Raw genomic sequence first — 15,525 nt, 5'->3', positions numbered from 1 at the left:
TGACTGGGGCAGCTTCCCACCTTACAGGTATGTTTACTGTTTCAGCATGTCCATTTTCCTATTATTGAAGGAGTCATGCAGGACAGCTACAGGACTGAGAATTACTTCCTTAGTCCTTGCAGAATCCCCCACACCCATAAGAGTGACTTGCACTCCATACAAAATGTAGTAATAACCAAGTCTGATGCTTCAGGGGCTGGTGCAGATGGATTTGGGCAATGACACACAGGCAACTGAGGTGTTGGCACATTTTTCTTCCTGTTGACTTACTAATGCAGAGGTGACAGAGCAAAAGATTCAATGGCACATTCAGCTTGCACAGCAAGATTTTATTTCAAGGTCCCTGTGGTTAAAAATTATGCCAGCTCACAACATGTTGTCAAATGCCTAATAAAATACAACCTACTACATATAAGGGACACCTATTTTAATAAAAAACCCCCATAACTTTAGGCACTTGGGCATTTTTTTTTTCTGAAAAACATTTCTAAAAATACTACCGAATACACATTAAAGGTACCAGCACCACATAAGAGACTGTACTGACAACTCCCCCTTCCTCAATCCACTGGTTTAAGGAAGAAAAAGAAGTTCCTGAGGTATTCCTAGCAGGAAAGCTTTGCTTATTTCAGCCACGTCTCATCTACGTGGGAGGTTCTATATGAAAACTGGGATGAAAGCAACATTCCCCTGAGGGAACAAAGGGGTGGATAATTTTAGGAACAAGGCTGTTAAACACTTAAGATAAACACCAAACAATTTTCTTAAATAACCCCCATTATTGATATTTTTTCCTCCTCTAACCATTAGTCATCTATGTTTTTGTCATTAAGACAATCACATCTGATCTCTCTTACTGATAGAGTAAAACTCTCAAAAGATGGAGTGAGGGCAATTGTGTATCTTGAGGGCACTGGGTCATTTATGGGTTTTCCTTTTTACAACACCTGCAAACTGATTATCAGTCAAACCATGACACTTAAACACACCCACTTTCACCCACTGGACTCTATAGGTATAATTACCTGCACAAAACATCATCTGATACGCAGCAGTCTTTAACAGCAGTTTAACAAGGACTATTAGGACACTTATATCATGATACAGGAAATGTAAATATTTATGACAACACGCTGAGAGATGTTTCTGCTTTACCCTCAGGTATTAAGACTTGATCTCTTTACCTATGAAATGCAAAGGAAGCTGAAGCCAGTCACCATGGCTGAATTCTAGATTTGCTATCTTCTTTCATTAACAGGATTGTTTAATTCCCTGTAAACTATCCAAACTGTCCATGAAGCTCATTACTGTGATTTAGAGTATAATGAATTGCATGTAACTTTACATTTCACAGCCACTACCTTGTGAAAGCTTCCCCTCAACTTGCATGTATTTTGTATCAAGAAATAGATCAAGTAAATATATTGTTTTAGCATACATTCCTTTACAGATTTCCACTACTGAATTGGTTTGTTCTGATTATCTTACAACTGAAGAGGTTCAGGGCAAGGTAATTATCTATCTTAGAATTTTGCTTTCATATTCATGTTTTCCCTCTCTGAAACAATAGGATTCTATTGGGAACTAAGTTCCAAATGTTTCTTTCTTGGGGAAAAAAAAACCCAGGAAAATTCAGTTAAAATCTCCCATCCTGTTCTGCAAAAAACATTATACCAAAAAATTTTAACATACCTAATCACCAAAACACACAAATCATATTTTGTATAGATTGTCATATTTTCAATACTAATCATCTATGTCAAAAGCTTTTTCTAAGAACTCATTTAAAAATATATATTATAGGCAGTGCTGGATCATACAAATTTCAAATTTGAAGGGATCCATAAAGATCATCAACTCCCTCTGCCTTACAGGGCTTTGTTGAAATATACATATACTAGCTAAACGCCAAACTCAATCTATTCCTAGTTTTCTTCAGGAATCATATGTCTGTTTATTTTCTACTTCACTAGGTTTTGAATCAGGAAGTCAAGCCTAAAAGATGGAGAAAGTAGAGCCTGTTTTTTTTTTTTTTTCCTACTCATATGAGAAAACAGCTATTTATCCAGCCTTAAAGGACTGGACACTTCCTTTTCTCTAGCATTTAAATCTAGGACAAAACAAACCAGCCTTAAAAAGACAGGCGGGATTCATCCCCGTACCTCATTTTGGGGTTTTTTTTTACAGTTAACTTGGAAATAGCCAAAATAGCCACTGTATCAGAAAAACACTTTCTTCCATTAAGTCAACCACTGTCTCAAACACCTAATGTTTTCCACTGCTGCTCTCTATTTTCTCTTCCTTCTACCGCTTGTTTTCCAAAAGTGACACATAATAACCTTGTCTTTATAGGGGTTTCTAAGTTTCTCTTCAAAGATATCTCTAAGGCCTCAATTTTATATACAAGATAATAAAGGACCAGCCAATTATTTTTACTGCAGTAAAGTTTAACTTTACTGAATTATTTTTAAACAATTTCAGTATATAAACATCGTGCACAGTGCCACACACTGGACCAAGGGCTGTTAGAACTCATCAGAAGTGACCGGGCAGAAGGTAAGTGTTAACTGTTTCCCCTTCTGTCAAAGAAATCTAAACCTGTGTGCATTTCCATGCATAGGAAAAATTTAGGAGAATGCTGGAAGCCCTACCCTGTTTCAGTCAAACTCATTCATCAGCACAAAAAGGCACATGATCATGAGGAGCTCATCAAGAGTCTCATCGTTCACAAACACTTTCCACACATACACACCAATAAAACAATCAAATACAAGACTTACATTAACAAGTCTGTCACATGTTTTAATTAAATTGATTTGCATAGTATGACTAACTGTAAACATTGCACAAGGCACACCATGATGAATCAGAAACATATTTGATCATTCTTGGTCAACACTATTTATATATAACAGAACGATGTTGGATCAGGCCCTATATTAGAACATATCATGCAATTTCAACCAATGGTCAGTTAAATAATGAAAGGCAGCAAGGAATTGGGAGGTCACAGGACAGTAGCAAACAGGAATTTGGTAGAAGACAGAAGTTATGAATTCTAATTGCCCTAAAACTAATACCCAGGGCAATGTTGTCACTGCTTCAGTCTGGGGGGAAAAAAATCCCAAAAAACAACAACAACAAAGCTTATTTTTTTAGAGTACCTAGGTTTAATACGTGTCAAGACAACCAAGCATTTGTATCACACTCAAAATTAAGAGCACTCACATACTAAGTTTTCAGTAGAAATGAATACTTCAAAGACAAGGCTCCAAGCTTTTTTTCACAGAAACAGGGACATGAAAGAAAAGGAGCTATGCCAAGACCAAATTAAAATTTTTTCCATTGTTGTATTACCGGCATTAGTATCTGCTGGATGTAATCCTGTGAACTGTGTTAATTACCAGTGCTTTACTGACATCTTAGTTTCCAACATGTTTCTTAGAGGATGACCAAGACGTCTGGACTTTTGGATAAGGAAGAACAGAGTTTCAGACAGAGAGACAAGGATATATTTGGAGACATCAGTAGTTTATTTCTCCCCTCATGAGCCTCACAGTGACTCTCCTTCTGGAGCACAAATCATTCCATCACCTCTCTGAAGAATCTCATCGTCAACAAGAGTCAGGGTTTCTAGCTCCATTTATATGAACAGCAGGGCAGCCTAGTCCTGCATGTCATCTTAGCAGACACCTTACAGTTGTTTCCCCTGAACTCTGACAGATCTCCTAGAATACATATTTTCAAGCTTTGTCCCTAAAGCCTACTGGTTTTCATGAAAGCAACTATAGCACAACTCCAGAACCAACACTAAGGGAGAGGTGCAGAATTAAACCTGAACCAGTCTCACCATTTCTCATGCATGTGTAGGGTAACAGAAGAATATAATATACACAGAACCTTTTCTGCCATCGTTCCAGGCAGACCACTGCATTTGTCTAATACAAGTCACACAGAGGGGATCCCCTCCTTGAAGGAAGAACAGATATACACAGAGTTACCACAACAACAGCAGCAGCAGCAGCACACTGTGGCTTGTATTGTAGATGTAGACTTACTTTGTTTTCTGCTTGAAGAAATACGTGTATGTTGTTGCAAGATGATACAGTATTTACATAATTGAGGCAATTATTTCTCTGATCATTTAATTACCTTTAACACCACAAATAATTTTCAGATCTAAAGTATTAAATTTGTTTATCTGGGATAATAATAAATCATGCAAATAAAATATCAGCCATCTAAGAGTACTGTAAATTTACAACTTTTTGCAGTTTGAAACAGCACATACGCAAGTAATCTCTTTTCAAAGCCAAGCCCAAGGAAAACAGCAACACATATTACTTGAACTAAATTAGTAAAACTTTCTGTACTGGAAGTACCACATAAGACAGCTGTTTGACCATCACTTAACAGGCCTGATTCTTCATAAACTTTTTTTTTAATTGCAGTGTTTGGCTATGGGGCTTTTGTGTGTGTAGAGTTTCTATGGTTTTGAACTTTTGGGGGAGGGGGGAATATTTTTGGACAGGGTTGGGTTTTTGTTGTTGAGTTTGTGTTTCTTGTGGTTTGTTTCACACACATGCCTCATTCTTCTTTTTTTTTTTTTTTACACTAGTAATGCTGGGTGTAGGTGGGTGGAGAAAGCCTGACTCCCATTACACAATAAGCACAGAAAAAGGCACGTTCGAACACTTCCATAGCGTGTAGTCCTTGCACAGACATTACTTGACCAACAAGAGATACCCAGACACAGTACTTGAACAGCTTTCTGAAGCTGAGGGAGGGCTTCTATGAGGATTTTAACCTAAATTTAATTTAGTTGTATCATTTTCATTCTACAAGGTACTGAAAAATCTGAGTCTCTGTGCATTCAGTACTGCCTCAAAAATCATTAATGTGGGACCAAAGATATAATCACAGGCTCTGAGACACGATGTCATAGCTTGAATAGATTTTCTTTAGAGGGGAGGTGGCAATAGAAGAATTGCAGATCCACGATTTATACACCAAGAGAGAGAAAGGATTTGCAATGTGCTAACACTTAGATAATCACAGATGGAAATCAGAGCACGCCCACCACACACAGGCATCAACACCTGCAGCATTTGTGAGCGCACACCCTCGCGGCAGTCCCTGATTCCCACACCTGGGAACAGCTCCCACAGTGCTGTTCACAGTACGGGTGAGCACAAGGAGCCAGGACAGAGGTGCCTCTCGGTATCGCAGCCTGTGCCGGAGCACCGTGACATCCCTCGGTGCCGGCGCCTGGGCACGGGCATATCCATCCCCTCCTCCGGGCACTGTGACCGCCCTGCACCCGGCAGCTCCCCAGGGAAGGACATGGATCGTCTGAGAGACAAAACCCGCGTGTCTCAACACCGCCGTGTAAATCCTCCCCAGCAAAACACGCTGGAAGCACTGGGAAAGAGCCATGGGAACCAGAGCATGCCTTCAGCTCCCAGACACTCTATGCTTTCTGCACTTCTGTGTTTTCCCGAATAATTTATCTCTTTGTTAGGAAATAAAAAAATAAACACAGAAAGATGAAATTTGATTTCTTCTCAGATGGAGAAAATACCAGGCTAAGCAAGCAACAGATAAAAAGTCCCATCAGCAGTTAAAGAGCAAACACCTCAAGTTTTCAGCTTTCACAAGCCACCTGGCACTGACATGATTTAAAGGGCAGATTTGTTTTGCAGCAAAAAGCACAGAGTAATACTAAGCTCACTTAGAAGAAAGAGCTAACTACAACAGCACACAAAACCACAGCATTAAAGCTTATTTGCAATGTTACAAACCCATAGCTCTCTCTGTTATCCCAGAGCTTAAGTAAATTGTTACCTGTGCACAGAGCTGGCCAAGGCAGCCCAGAGCATGCATGGGGAACTCTCACAGGCAGAGACATGCCTATGTTTATGGATGGGCAGCCAAAAAATGAGGCGCCTCAGAAGCTTCTCCATGTGGCATTCCCCACAAGAGGGCTCCTCTCATCTCAGGAATCACTTTAGAGCTCATCAGCACTATTAGATGCTCAAGTAGCTATGACTGAAAAATTCTAACTGGTGTAACTTAGTATATCCCTTGAGCACTGTACTCACTTTGCCATCTATAAATTTATGAATGGCAGAATAAAAAAAAACCCCTCCACCCTGATAATTAAGCCATTTACCCAAAGAAAGCTAGTTAAGTGCAGCAGACCACCTGCCAATAAAGGGATGCAAAACTCTTGTGGTGATGTTGAAGCTTTCCCAGGATCAGCCCTGAAAGTCCATGTGTGTAGCCACAGGAGGCAAGGAAAGAAACAAACCAGCCATGCACCACAACACACACAGAGCTTTGCTTTTATAACAGAGGCAATAGTTTTACTGGTAGCTAATTTCACCAAACACAGATGGGATGTTGACCTTCCTGAGGAGCCGGATTCAGACACAGGTGCTCCGCCTGCAGAGCAGACTGCAGCCACAGCCATCTGCATGGCCCTCCCTGGGCACACACATCTGCTCCCTCATGGACCGACCAAAGAGCCATGGAGCAGATCCCTGATGTGCTTTGAGGTTCTTCCTGTTTGTGAACACCTGCAAAGTGGTCCCTGTGATATCTAGAGACCTAAAAGGATCTCAGCAGACAACAAACTTCCCAGAAAAGCTTCATAGTTAAGCTTCACAGATGTTTAACTCTGACAATTCACTCACAAAGAAGTTTCAAATGAACTTTGACAGCACAAAGTAATTTAAATTCAAAATACTCAAGAACTTATGCAAGCAGATCCTTCAGTCTACAGATGTCCCAATGAGTAAAAGTTCAACACAGCAGCTTGAAATGAAACTATAAAGCAAACACAGAATAAATCTAGGCACATAAGTAATTTTAAAACAGAACATATGCAAAATACATGTCATCTGTTGACTCATCTCTATTTTTGGTAGGTAATTATAAAAAGACTAATAATCCAGTTAAAAAAAATAAATCACATCAGCAATGTAAGGTAGAGAACTGAAGAGTTTGTTAGAAATGGCTTCAATAAACCAGTCAGTTCTTCCCGTGGAAAGGGAAGTCAATGTGGTTGCAAACTCCAAACATGTAGGAACACAGATGCACATCCTTTCTGAAGATGAACTTTAGAGTGATACCTGGGAGTGACTTGTAAGGATTTCTGAGCTATATTCTATACTTCTAATGAAGACAGCACTTGGCTGGGTCTGCCCACAGTCACTGCTTGCGACTACATGCCTGCATTACATAAAGTATGTATTAAAAATATTATACTGAGAAAACACAATCAGCCAACAGCCATATGGCCTATTTATATGCTGTTTTGATATAAAAACTCACTCTTTGATTTAGAGATAAACTTGGGCTTATGTTAGAGAAGGACTAGCAAAGGGTGAGTGGCATGGGACTGGGGAGGAAGGTAAAAAAAGGAAAAAAGGAGAGGACTAAAAGTTGGACTCAGACTTCACAGTCCAGCAAGCAGCAAAAGCAAACAGCATCCGCGCCTACAACAGTGATACAGCGGTCGATCCGCTTGCGTAAGCCAAAATCTCCTCCCTGCACCCTCCTCACCCTTAGGGCCAAAATAAAAGCGAGTTAAAACGGTCTCGCAGTGTACATCCCTCCTCACAGGAGACATCTGCAAGGTCATCTCCCCGCTTTCCCTGTAGGAAATAAGGGCTCGCAGCAGCCCGTCGCTCGCACGCGTTTGAGGCGCAGCCAAAGCCCGCAGCGGGCCTCGCTCGGCGGGCACCGGGGCGCTGCCACCGGCTACCTTGACCCTGCCGAGCCGTCCCTCCGCCCTCGCCGGGGCTCACCCGTCCCCGTTAGCGGCGTCTTGCGGCTGTCAGCCCTCCCTTATTGCGGGAGCTCGGCGCTACCTCCAGCCCCGCTCAAAGCCCGCAGCCCGGCGGCCGCCCCCTGCAGACCCCTCCGCGCCCGCGTTAGCCCCGCCGCCGTGCGGGCCCCGCCGCACTCCGAGCTCTTGGAGCGGAGGCTCCAGAAGAACCAGCGGCGACCCGGGAGCGACGGCGCGGCCCCGCCGCTGCCCCTGCGCGGGGTCGGGACGGGTCTCGCTGCACGGTTCGGGCGCGCCGCCCCCTCCAGCGCAGCTCTGCCCGCCGCCCGGGCCGATCCCCCGGCTGTCCCCGGCCGGGCCGCGGCGGTGCCCGGGGAAAGGCAGCGAAGTCCCCGCACGGCCGGGCGGCCGCCGAGCGCCCCCGCACCTGTTGCGGGCGAGGCCGCCGCCGGGCCCCGCTGCGCTCCCGCTCCGCACGGCGCCCGCAGCCGCCCGTGAGCGCGGGGCTCCGCAGCCGCGGCCCGATCCGCGCCGCCCTCCCGCCGCCCCGGCCGGCCGCGGCCCCCGCTCACCTGCGGGCCGCCGGCGCGGGCCGCTCCTGCCCGCGGCCTCCGCCATGTCTCCCTGCTGCTGCTGCTCGCCGAGCGCGGCTGCTCCGCCCCGCGGCTCCGCGGCCCGGGGCAGGTGAGCGCCACGTCCCCCGCCCCCGCCCGCGGCTCGGCCCGGCAGCAGGTGAGGGCGGGACCGGCCCCCGCGGCCCGGGAGCAGCCGCCTCTGACGGGCTGGAGGCGCTTATGCGGCGGCAGCGGTGGTGGTGGCGGTGCGGGGGTGGCTGCCCGCACTCCCAGCCCCCGCGGCGGCCCGGGCTGCCGAGGTGCCGCTGTTCACACAGGTGTGATTAGTTTTTTCTTCAGAGCAGCTCCCGCCGCATTGGCACAGCTCGTTCGGTACCGGCGCCGAGAGAAAAAACAGGTTTGGGGATGCTCGCCATCTCGGCAGTAGGTGGGAGGAGTGGCGGCCGCCTCGCAAGCCCGGGCGATGCGCCGCATCGTGTGGGAAAGAGCTGCACTGCCGTAGACTCGTTCCTGCGGCACGTGCTCCTAAAGTGCCGCTTCCAAAGCTGCGTGCAACGCCTTGCTTCCAAAAAAAAAAGGCTCTGTGAAGAGCTGCCGATGTGTCAGTCACTTCTGTAAAGGTCATGGTCCTGTTACCTTTCCTATGAGTTTGCCTTAACTTGCTTTGTGCTGCTTTTCAGGCTCATAAGAGTGTTTCTCTTCAAAGTGTTCTAGTCTGCATCAAAACATCATTTGATTTTTCATCTGCTTGTAAGTAGCACAAATCATCAGAACTACAGGTGAAGGAGGGTGGGTGAATTGGGGAACTCATAGGATGCAGCTGTGGATGCAGGCAAGCAGGTGGAGAGGGACAGCTCCCTTGGTTTGATGCACTTGGACCAAGCAAACTTCAGTCACCATGCAGAGCACGGCCCTTTCAGAAACTGCTAAGTTCAGAGCACAAGGTCTTCTAGGGGAAGGAGAGTTTAATATTTTGCTGTTGCACCAAGAGCCATTTGTGCTCTAAAACAAGGAGTTTGGGGCTTGGGTGATAAACACACCCTGTGGCTTGTGGGCAGGAGTGTCTGTAATAGAAGAATAGGCTGGGCTCTATGCTGAAAGGTGCAAAAGACTGCAAAATCAGCACTACCTTGGTCGAGCTTTTACTTCTATGCTCCCTTAAGGGAGACGTAAGGGTGCCAGTCAGCTTGAGCCCTGGATTAGAACAGCACTGATCAAGGACTAAGAGGCTATCCAAGTTCAAAGCCAGTGGTATGCCCTATGGTCAAAATGTTGCCCTCAGCAACATCCTGCACTGAGGTAATCTCAAAGCCCTCACCTGTGCTCTGTCCACCCACCAGGGAGCCAGGCTGAAGAATCCCAGGCTGCATCTGTCTGATGCACACCGTCCCAAAGTGTTGTGTCATGTTTTGTCTGAGGATGTAAAAGGTAACATCTGGTACAATCTGTATGAAGTAGCCTGATGTAGGGATCTTATGTAAGCTTTTGTGCACAGATCTAGTATCTGTATGGATTAGCTGTGCTGCTTAGGGAACCACATTTAGACCAGAATTGCTGGAGGACCATAAGTGTACATGGCCTGGCCTGGGCATGGATCAGATCCAACAGAGTCTCACCACGGAGAATACAGAACTGATTGCTGAGCAATGCTGCAGAAGCCACCTTGGGTCTGGTAAAGCCAGCAGAGAACCACAGGAGTTAATTCCAGCTGGTTCCAGGCTATGTCTCATGGAGATGTTCAGTGGAAACCTCGATCACAATTTTCTCCCTTACATAGCTGGCATTTCTGAGCAGCCTGAGTCATAGAGAACAGGCTGCACGCTTTCCAAGTAAACAGAGCAGTGCAATTGCCTTCCAGTCATACTGCATGAAACCAGGGGTTTCAAAAGCTGGACCAATACAGGATCATGCTTCACACAAAAATCAAATGGGGGAAGTTCATTGTCTTAGGGTTACTTCTCAATGGGTGAAGTCTTTTTTAAGTTTTGGGTTCTACAAGTCAGCTTCCACCTCTGGTCCTTCTAGTGTTTAAAATTACCTTGAAAATGTATTGTTTTCTGCTGTAATAGCAGTTGAAATTAATAAACAGTAGTTGTGTTTCTAGTGAAATGCAGTGAAGTTTTTGGAATGAGTTGAATACATCCATGCCTAAAAATCAATAGAACTATCTTCAGAGTAAAAAAAAATCTGACTAAAATGATTTAATTGACTGTTCTGTGTCTTATTTTTTAATACATAATTGTTGCACTGTAGCCAGCAAAAGTTACTGTATACACATTAGGACAATGTGTTTATGTTAAAAAAAAAAATTAGTTTTCTTTGAAAATACCTGCTAGACCTGAAAAATGAAGAGCATAAGCCTTTTACTGGTTACCAAGGCTTATGGAAAAAGAAGTAGCTTCTTGTCCAGGCAAGTCTTACCCACAATGGAATTTTTGCAGATGCCCCAGAAGAATCTGTTGATACCCAGTGCTAGAATAGTGGAGTGACAATGACAGTGGATGGACAGGGAACACCCACCACCCTTTTTCATTGCACACGAGAAAAAAAAATCATTGCATAAACAAAAGCAGAAAAAGAAACAACAGTCCACAATGACTATTCAGCGCATGGAGGCAGGACTTTTCATTTCTCAAGTACAGCACCCAGAGAAGAATTTTGTTTGGTCTTGGCTTGTTAGTACTGTAATGGCTTGTTAGTACTGTAATTAGACTGAATAGAAAAAAACAAAGAAAATATTCAATGCTATGGTTATCATACTCAAATCACAGTAAATGTAAGATGCATCAAAAAGGTTCCCTTAATACTCAGTATGATTTTTTTCTTTTTTTTTATTCCAATATTTTCCAGTTCTACACCACTGTTATTATTTTATAAGTCCAAAAATATAGGAAAAAGTAAGTCGTAGGTTATTTTTATTTTCAATTGTGTATGTCAGAGATAGCTTTAGAACAAGCTAACATTACCGTGGTTCAGGTGTATACAACTGGTACAGTTCAGTAGTACATAAACAACTCTAAAACAAATGCACCATAGAACTTAAATTACCAAAAATAAACAATATTAAACTATGTAGGGCAGTAGGTAAAAACAATTACCTTTAGATCTTGCACACTAAAAGAAAAATATCTAATTATGATTGAAATTATGAAGCTGTACTACAGATAATATTGATATATATTACAAAGAAATTGAAAGTTGTCACATTTTGGTTTTGTTCCAGTGATGTACTGTTACATGAAATCTTACATCAGCTTGTCATGAAATTAACATCTGCTTACTTTAACTACAATATTTCATGAGTTTATAACTTTTGTGTGTGTGTTTTCTAAAAATTGTTGAAAAACTTGCATGTAAAAACATTGAAAGTAAAATAATGTTGCAGGTTGTTTACAGATTCCTTATGGATTATAGGAGTAAAAGCAGTCAGGAAGCTGCAGTGTTTTTAACATTGGTAAACAAATACTGGATTAAAGTGCAACAGTCCTTCTGACAGCACACCTGCTCTGGCTGAAAGGAAATCTTTTCATCTCTGCAGAGAAGCAAAGAAAAAAATATCAGTGTCAGGCGTGTTTCTCTCGAAAGTCAGTGATCGCCTTCCAGAGCGTGCACAGCATTCCTCCTCTGTAAAGAAAAATCATAAAGACACTCAGGTACAAAGAAACTCTCTAGTCTGAAAGCCTTCCAGCTGAGGTGCTTTCTGATTTTCTTGCTCTGGTTTTGATCAATGATATTCAGTGGGAAGGTTGATCAAAGGTGAAATCCAACATACATTACTCAAACAAGGAACAGAGTCCTTTTCTGATTACAAGACAGGGCAATCTTTCCACTTGGCAGATGCCTGCTGTCTGGAATTCAGACTTCTGGTCCAAAGGACTTGCATAACCCACATTTGACTTCCAACATGATGCAAGCTGGTGACCTATACACCTGGCATGATCAGGTGAAATGTGTTACTTACAGTCCATGAGTAACGTTTCTGAAGTCTGATGATGATAATAAACTACTGAAAGATTTTCTAGCTTTTCTTTTTAAAATAAAAGCAAGGCTCTAATGGGATATCTAGGGTCTCCAGTTGTAAGGTAAATGCTTTACCTTAAAATTTTGCCTTCAATAGAAAAAAGCTTATTTTGAGATTTAAATAGTATCAGCTGTTTGGCAGAAATGTGTCAGTATACAAAGACATACTGCAAAGTGTTAGTTATTTTAATAGAATTGCACACAGTGCAATAAATAGAGACTTAGTATCAATTTTTCTTCTTACAAAGCACAGTTCATTTAACTCTGAAGCATTACCTCAGTCTCAAACATTTCAGATCATCTCGTGTAACATAGCAGAGAATATCCGTTAAGGTATAGTCTTCAGCCAAGAACTGCAGAAAGAAATTTAAATGAACATTTTGTTAGAAATATTATTTAAATTCCTAAGCTCATCTTGCTAGAATCATCTGCCCCTAAAAATAGAAGGGTAAATTTGGGAGAAACCTAAAATTGGGCTGAAATGTAGTACATGCAACAGAAAAACATGGTTTCTACAAATACAGTGAAACTATTTAAATTTTACACTGTATACTCTGCATCGGCATACCAGACACAACTTGAAAGATGTAATGCTATTACAGCTACTCAAAACCTTTGTCAACTGGCATTTCTATTGCTACCACTGGTATCACAGAATTACAGACTTCACTGAACACAAATTGTACCATAAGTAATAGCACATTTAATCCATGAGGAAATTCAAACAGTTAAGATGCACATTTTCAAGAATGGCATCTAAATTTGATGTCATTGAACCTGGAGGAACCTTTGGTCTGATCTGTAGGAGTGATAACTACATGCAGGTATTCCTAAATTAGCTGAAATATTTAACACCTCTAAAGTTATATAATTTGCTGCAGAGCAGACTGATCTACTTCAGGATATTTCACAGTAGCACAACTAGCTAAGGGTGAACATGTATCCTGTATCCAGAGTATCATCAGCAGGAATGCTGCAGTGTGTAAAGACACTGAAAACCCAAGAGTGTCTATTTACCAGGATATTTTATTGCTTTATTCACAATCATATTTAGGAACTATTAATGGTACTTTATATTTATGAAGACCTTCACATTCATGGCTTTTCCCTATCCTCTGAAAACAAATTAATCTCTCAAAATGTGCTGAAGTAATTAGAAAGGTTTGGTATTTTTTAAACTGAGTCACAAAACAGTACTGCAACTGTGCCAGGCAGTGGATGGGATCATTGCTACCTTGTTTATTGTGGCCTCATCAGCTCCATGAACTCTCAGCCAGTTTATGAGATCAGGGTCTTCGGTCCCCGTGCCAGTGGAATGACGATGACGGACAGACAATCCAGGAATATCTGGAACAAGTATATTTGAGACAAGGTTTTGTGTTGCCAAAGCAACCTCTTGTCATATTTGACTCCTCAAGCACTTTCTTCAGTGAGCTTTTCCTTCAAGTGTAGAATGCCAGTATACCCATAAATAAATGCCAATTCCCAAAGAGCACACTTAATTCCAATTTATAGACAGTTATACATTAATTTCTCTGCTTGGTTAAGGGTACAGTTAAAATAGTGTGAACATTGACACACACAGAGCATTTTTCTGCCCTCTTCTGAAAACGACTTTGCTAGTACAAAGCACATCAATTTCACTGTCATTCTTTCTACACTAAGGTTGTTGCATCAATTAACTGAACTGTTCAGTGTAACTCATAAAATTGCTGCACAGGCAATGTCTTAGGCTGAGGATCAGCTGCTTTTGGAAGCAACACTTAGAAGCACATTACACAGAAATATCAAACTGCATTAGCACTTCCACCTTCTTCAGGGCAGACACAGCAAACTCGGCTTTTCTCAGTAACATTTAAGTTGCATTTGCATCTCACCAATTAGGTGTATTTGCATCTCGCCTCTTGAACTTTCACTGTAACAATTGGAACAGTCTGTAATTCAAGGAACATATATCTAAACATACTAGATTATCCTCCTTAGGAATAATATTTATTCAGTAGGATATGAGCCTTGCTCTCTTCCATATTATCGCAAACAAAAATATTCAAATCGTACTCATTCCTTGTACTGTGATTAACAAATCCAGTAATTTGTTTCCACAGTGTACATTCTTACTTCAGAGCAAACCCTACCAGAAGCAGCACAATAAAGCATCTTTGCTGAGGCTACCTCAATAAAATGGACAGACATTTAGCTGGCACTTTTTCATCTGTAGTGAGTATGAAACTTTTCTTCAAAAATTCTTCTCACTTACCTATTGGCTGTGACCTGAGCTGTAGGTTCCTGATCTCTTGGTCTTTTTCTTCTATAGCTTGATGCAAGAGGACTTGAAATTCTCTCTCCTTTTGAACTAACTCCTCCAATAACCTGTGAAGTAATGAGAACAAAAAACCCATTTCCTTCAGTAGCTTCAAATTTTCAGGAAAGGAAAGATCTTACTATACCTTAACTGGAAACATTTGTGGCAAAGACAAGGACAGAATTCTTCAGCTTTCACTGAAGGTATATTCTTTCACAACAGATTGATTTTGATCTATATCAAGACACAAACATTCATACAGAAGCCCCAAACACACCAGCATCCACAGAAACATTCACCCACTAAACAAGTGGTATGGTAGAATATTTCAGTAAAATTTCCACAGCCTGTGCCCTGTTTTAAACAAAACTGGAACTGAGAACAAATATCAAAGTGGTTCATAATCTAAGGGCTAAACCTTTGTAAAGAAAAATGCCAGTTCACATCTCTCCAGCAGACATTTTCAAAGGTATGGAAAGGGTAGAGCAGTGATGAAAATGTGGTGAAAACATATGGTTGCATTTCATAAATATGAAAAAAGCTTCTCAACCACACAAGGGCTGTCCCTTCCTCACATATAAGGCACTTTGTGCCTGCCCTCCTAGACTATATTAAGAGTGAGAAAAGAGGAGGCAAAATACTTGCCTACTTCCCTAAGCAATTATTTCTGAGAATGTAAAGCTGAAGTAAATTGAAACTCATGTTTGACCTCCTTCATAAGACAAACCCAGAGAGAAATCTGTAGATATTCAGTGGCTAGCACCATTTGAGCTGATCAAAAGAAAATAGAATATAATGGAAAATTAGTATGTAAAACTGCTGTAATTTGTTCTTTT

General features: G+C 42.2%; 2 protein-coding genes across 2 annotated transcripts in view; both read right to left on the bottom strand.

The window, feature by feature from the left end:
* MAP7 (microtubule associated protein 7) overlaps positions 1–8,827 on the bottom strand; it is a 109,470-nt gene extending 100,643 nt beyond the window's left edge. Inside the window, exon 1 of the mRNA XM_064708346.1 lies at positions 8,365–8,827. Coding sequence (XP_064564416.1) covers positions 8,365–8,410 — 46 coding nt within the window. The 5' untranslated portion in view covers positions 8,411–8,827. The remainder of the gene's footprint in view (positions 1–8,364) is intronic.
* Positions 8,828–11,180: 2,353 nt separating this feature from the next.
* The window catches only part of MAP3K5 (mitogen-activated protein kinase kinase kinase 5), a 97,973-nt gene continuing 93,628 nt past the window's right edge, over positions 11,181–15,525 (bottom strand). Inside the window, exons 27-30 of the mRNA XM_064708342.1 lie at positions 14,645–14,757; positions 13,622–13,734; positions 12,664–12,740; positions 11,181–11,991 (exon numbers count right to left, since the gene is read on the bottom strand). Coding sequence (XP_064564412.1) covers positions 11,931–11,991; positions 12,664–12,740; positions 13,622–13,734; positions 14,645–14,757 — 364 coding nt within the window. The 3' untranslated portion in view covers positions 11,181–11,930. The remainder of the gene's footprint in view (positions 11,992–12,663; positions 12,741–13,621; positions 13,735–14,644; positions 14,758–15,525) is intronic.

This window comes from Zonotrichia leucophrys, chromosome 3, assembly GCF_028769735.1.
Source record: "Zonotrichia leucophrys gambelii isolate GWCS_2022_RI chromosome 3, RI_Zleu_2.0, whole genome shotgun sequence".
NCBI classification, from domain to species: Eukaryota; Metazoa; Chordata; class Aves; order Passeriformes; family Passerellidae; genus Zonotrichia; species Zonotrichia leucophrys.
Note: the sequence above shows the minus strand (reverse complement) of the source record. Positions and strands in the feature narration are given on the sequence as shown.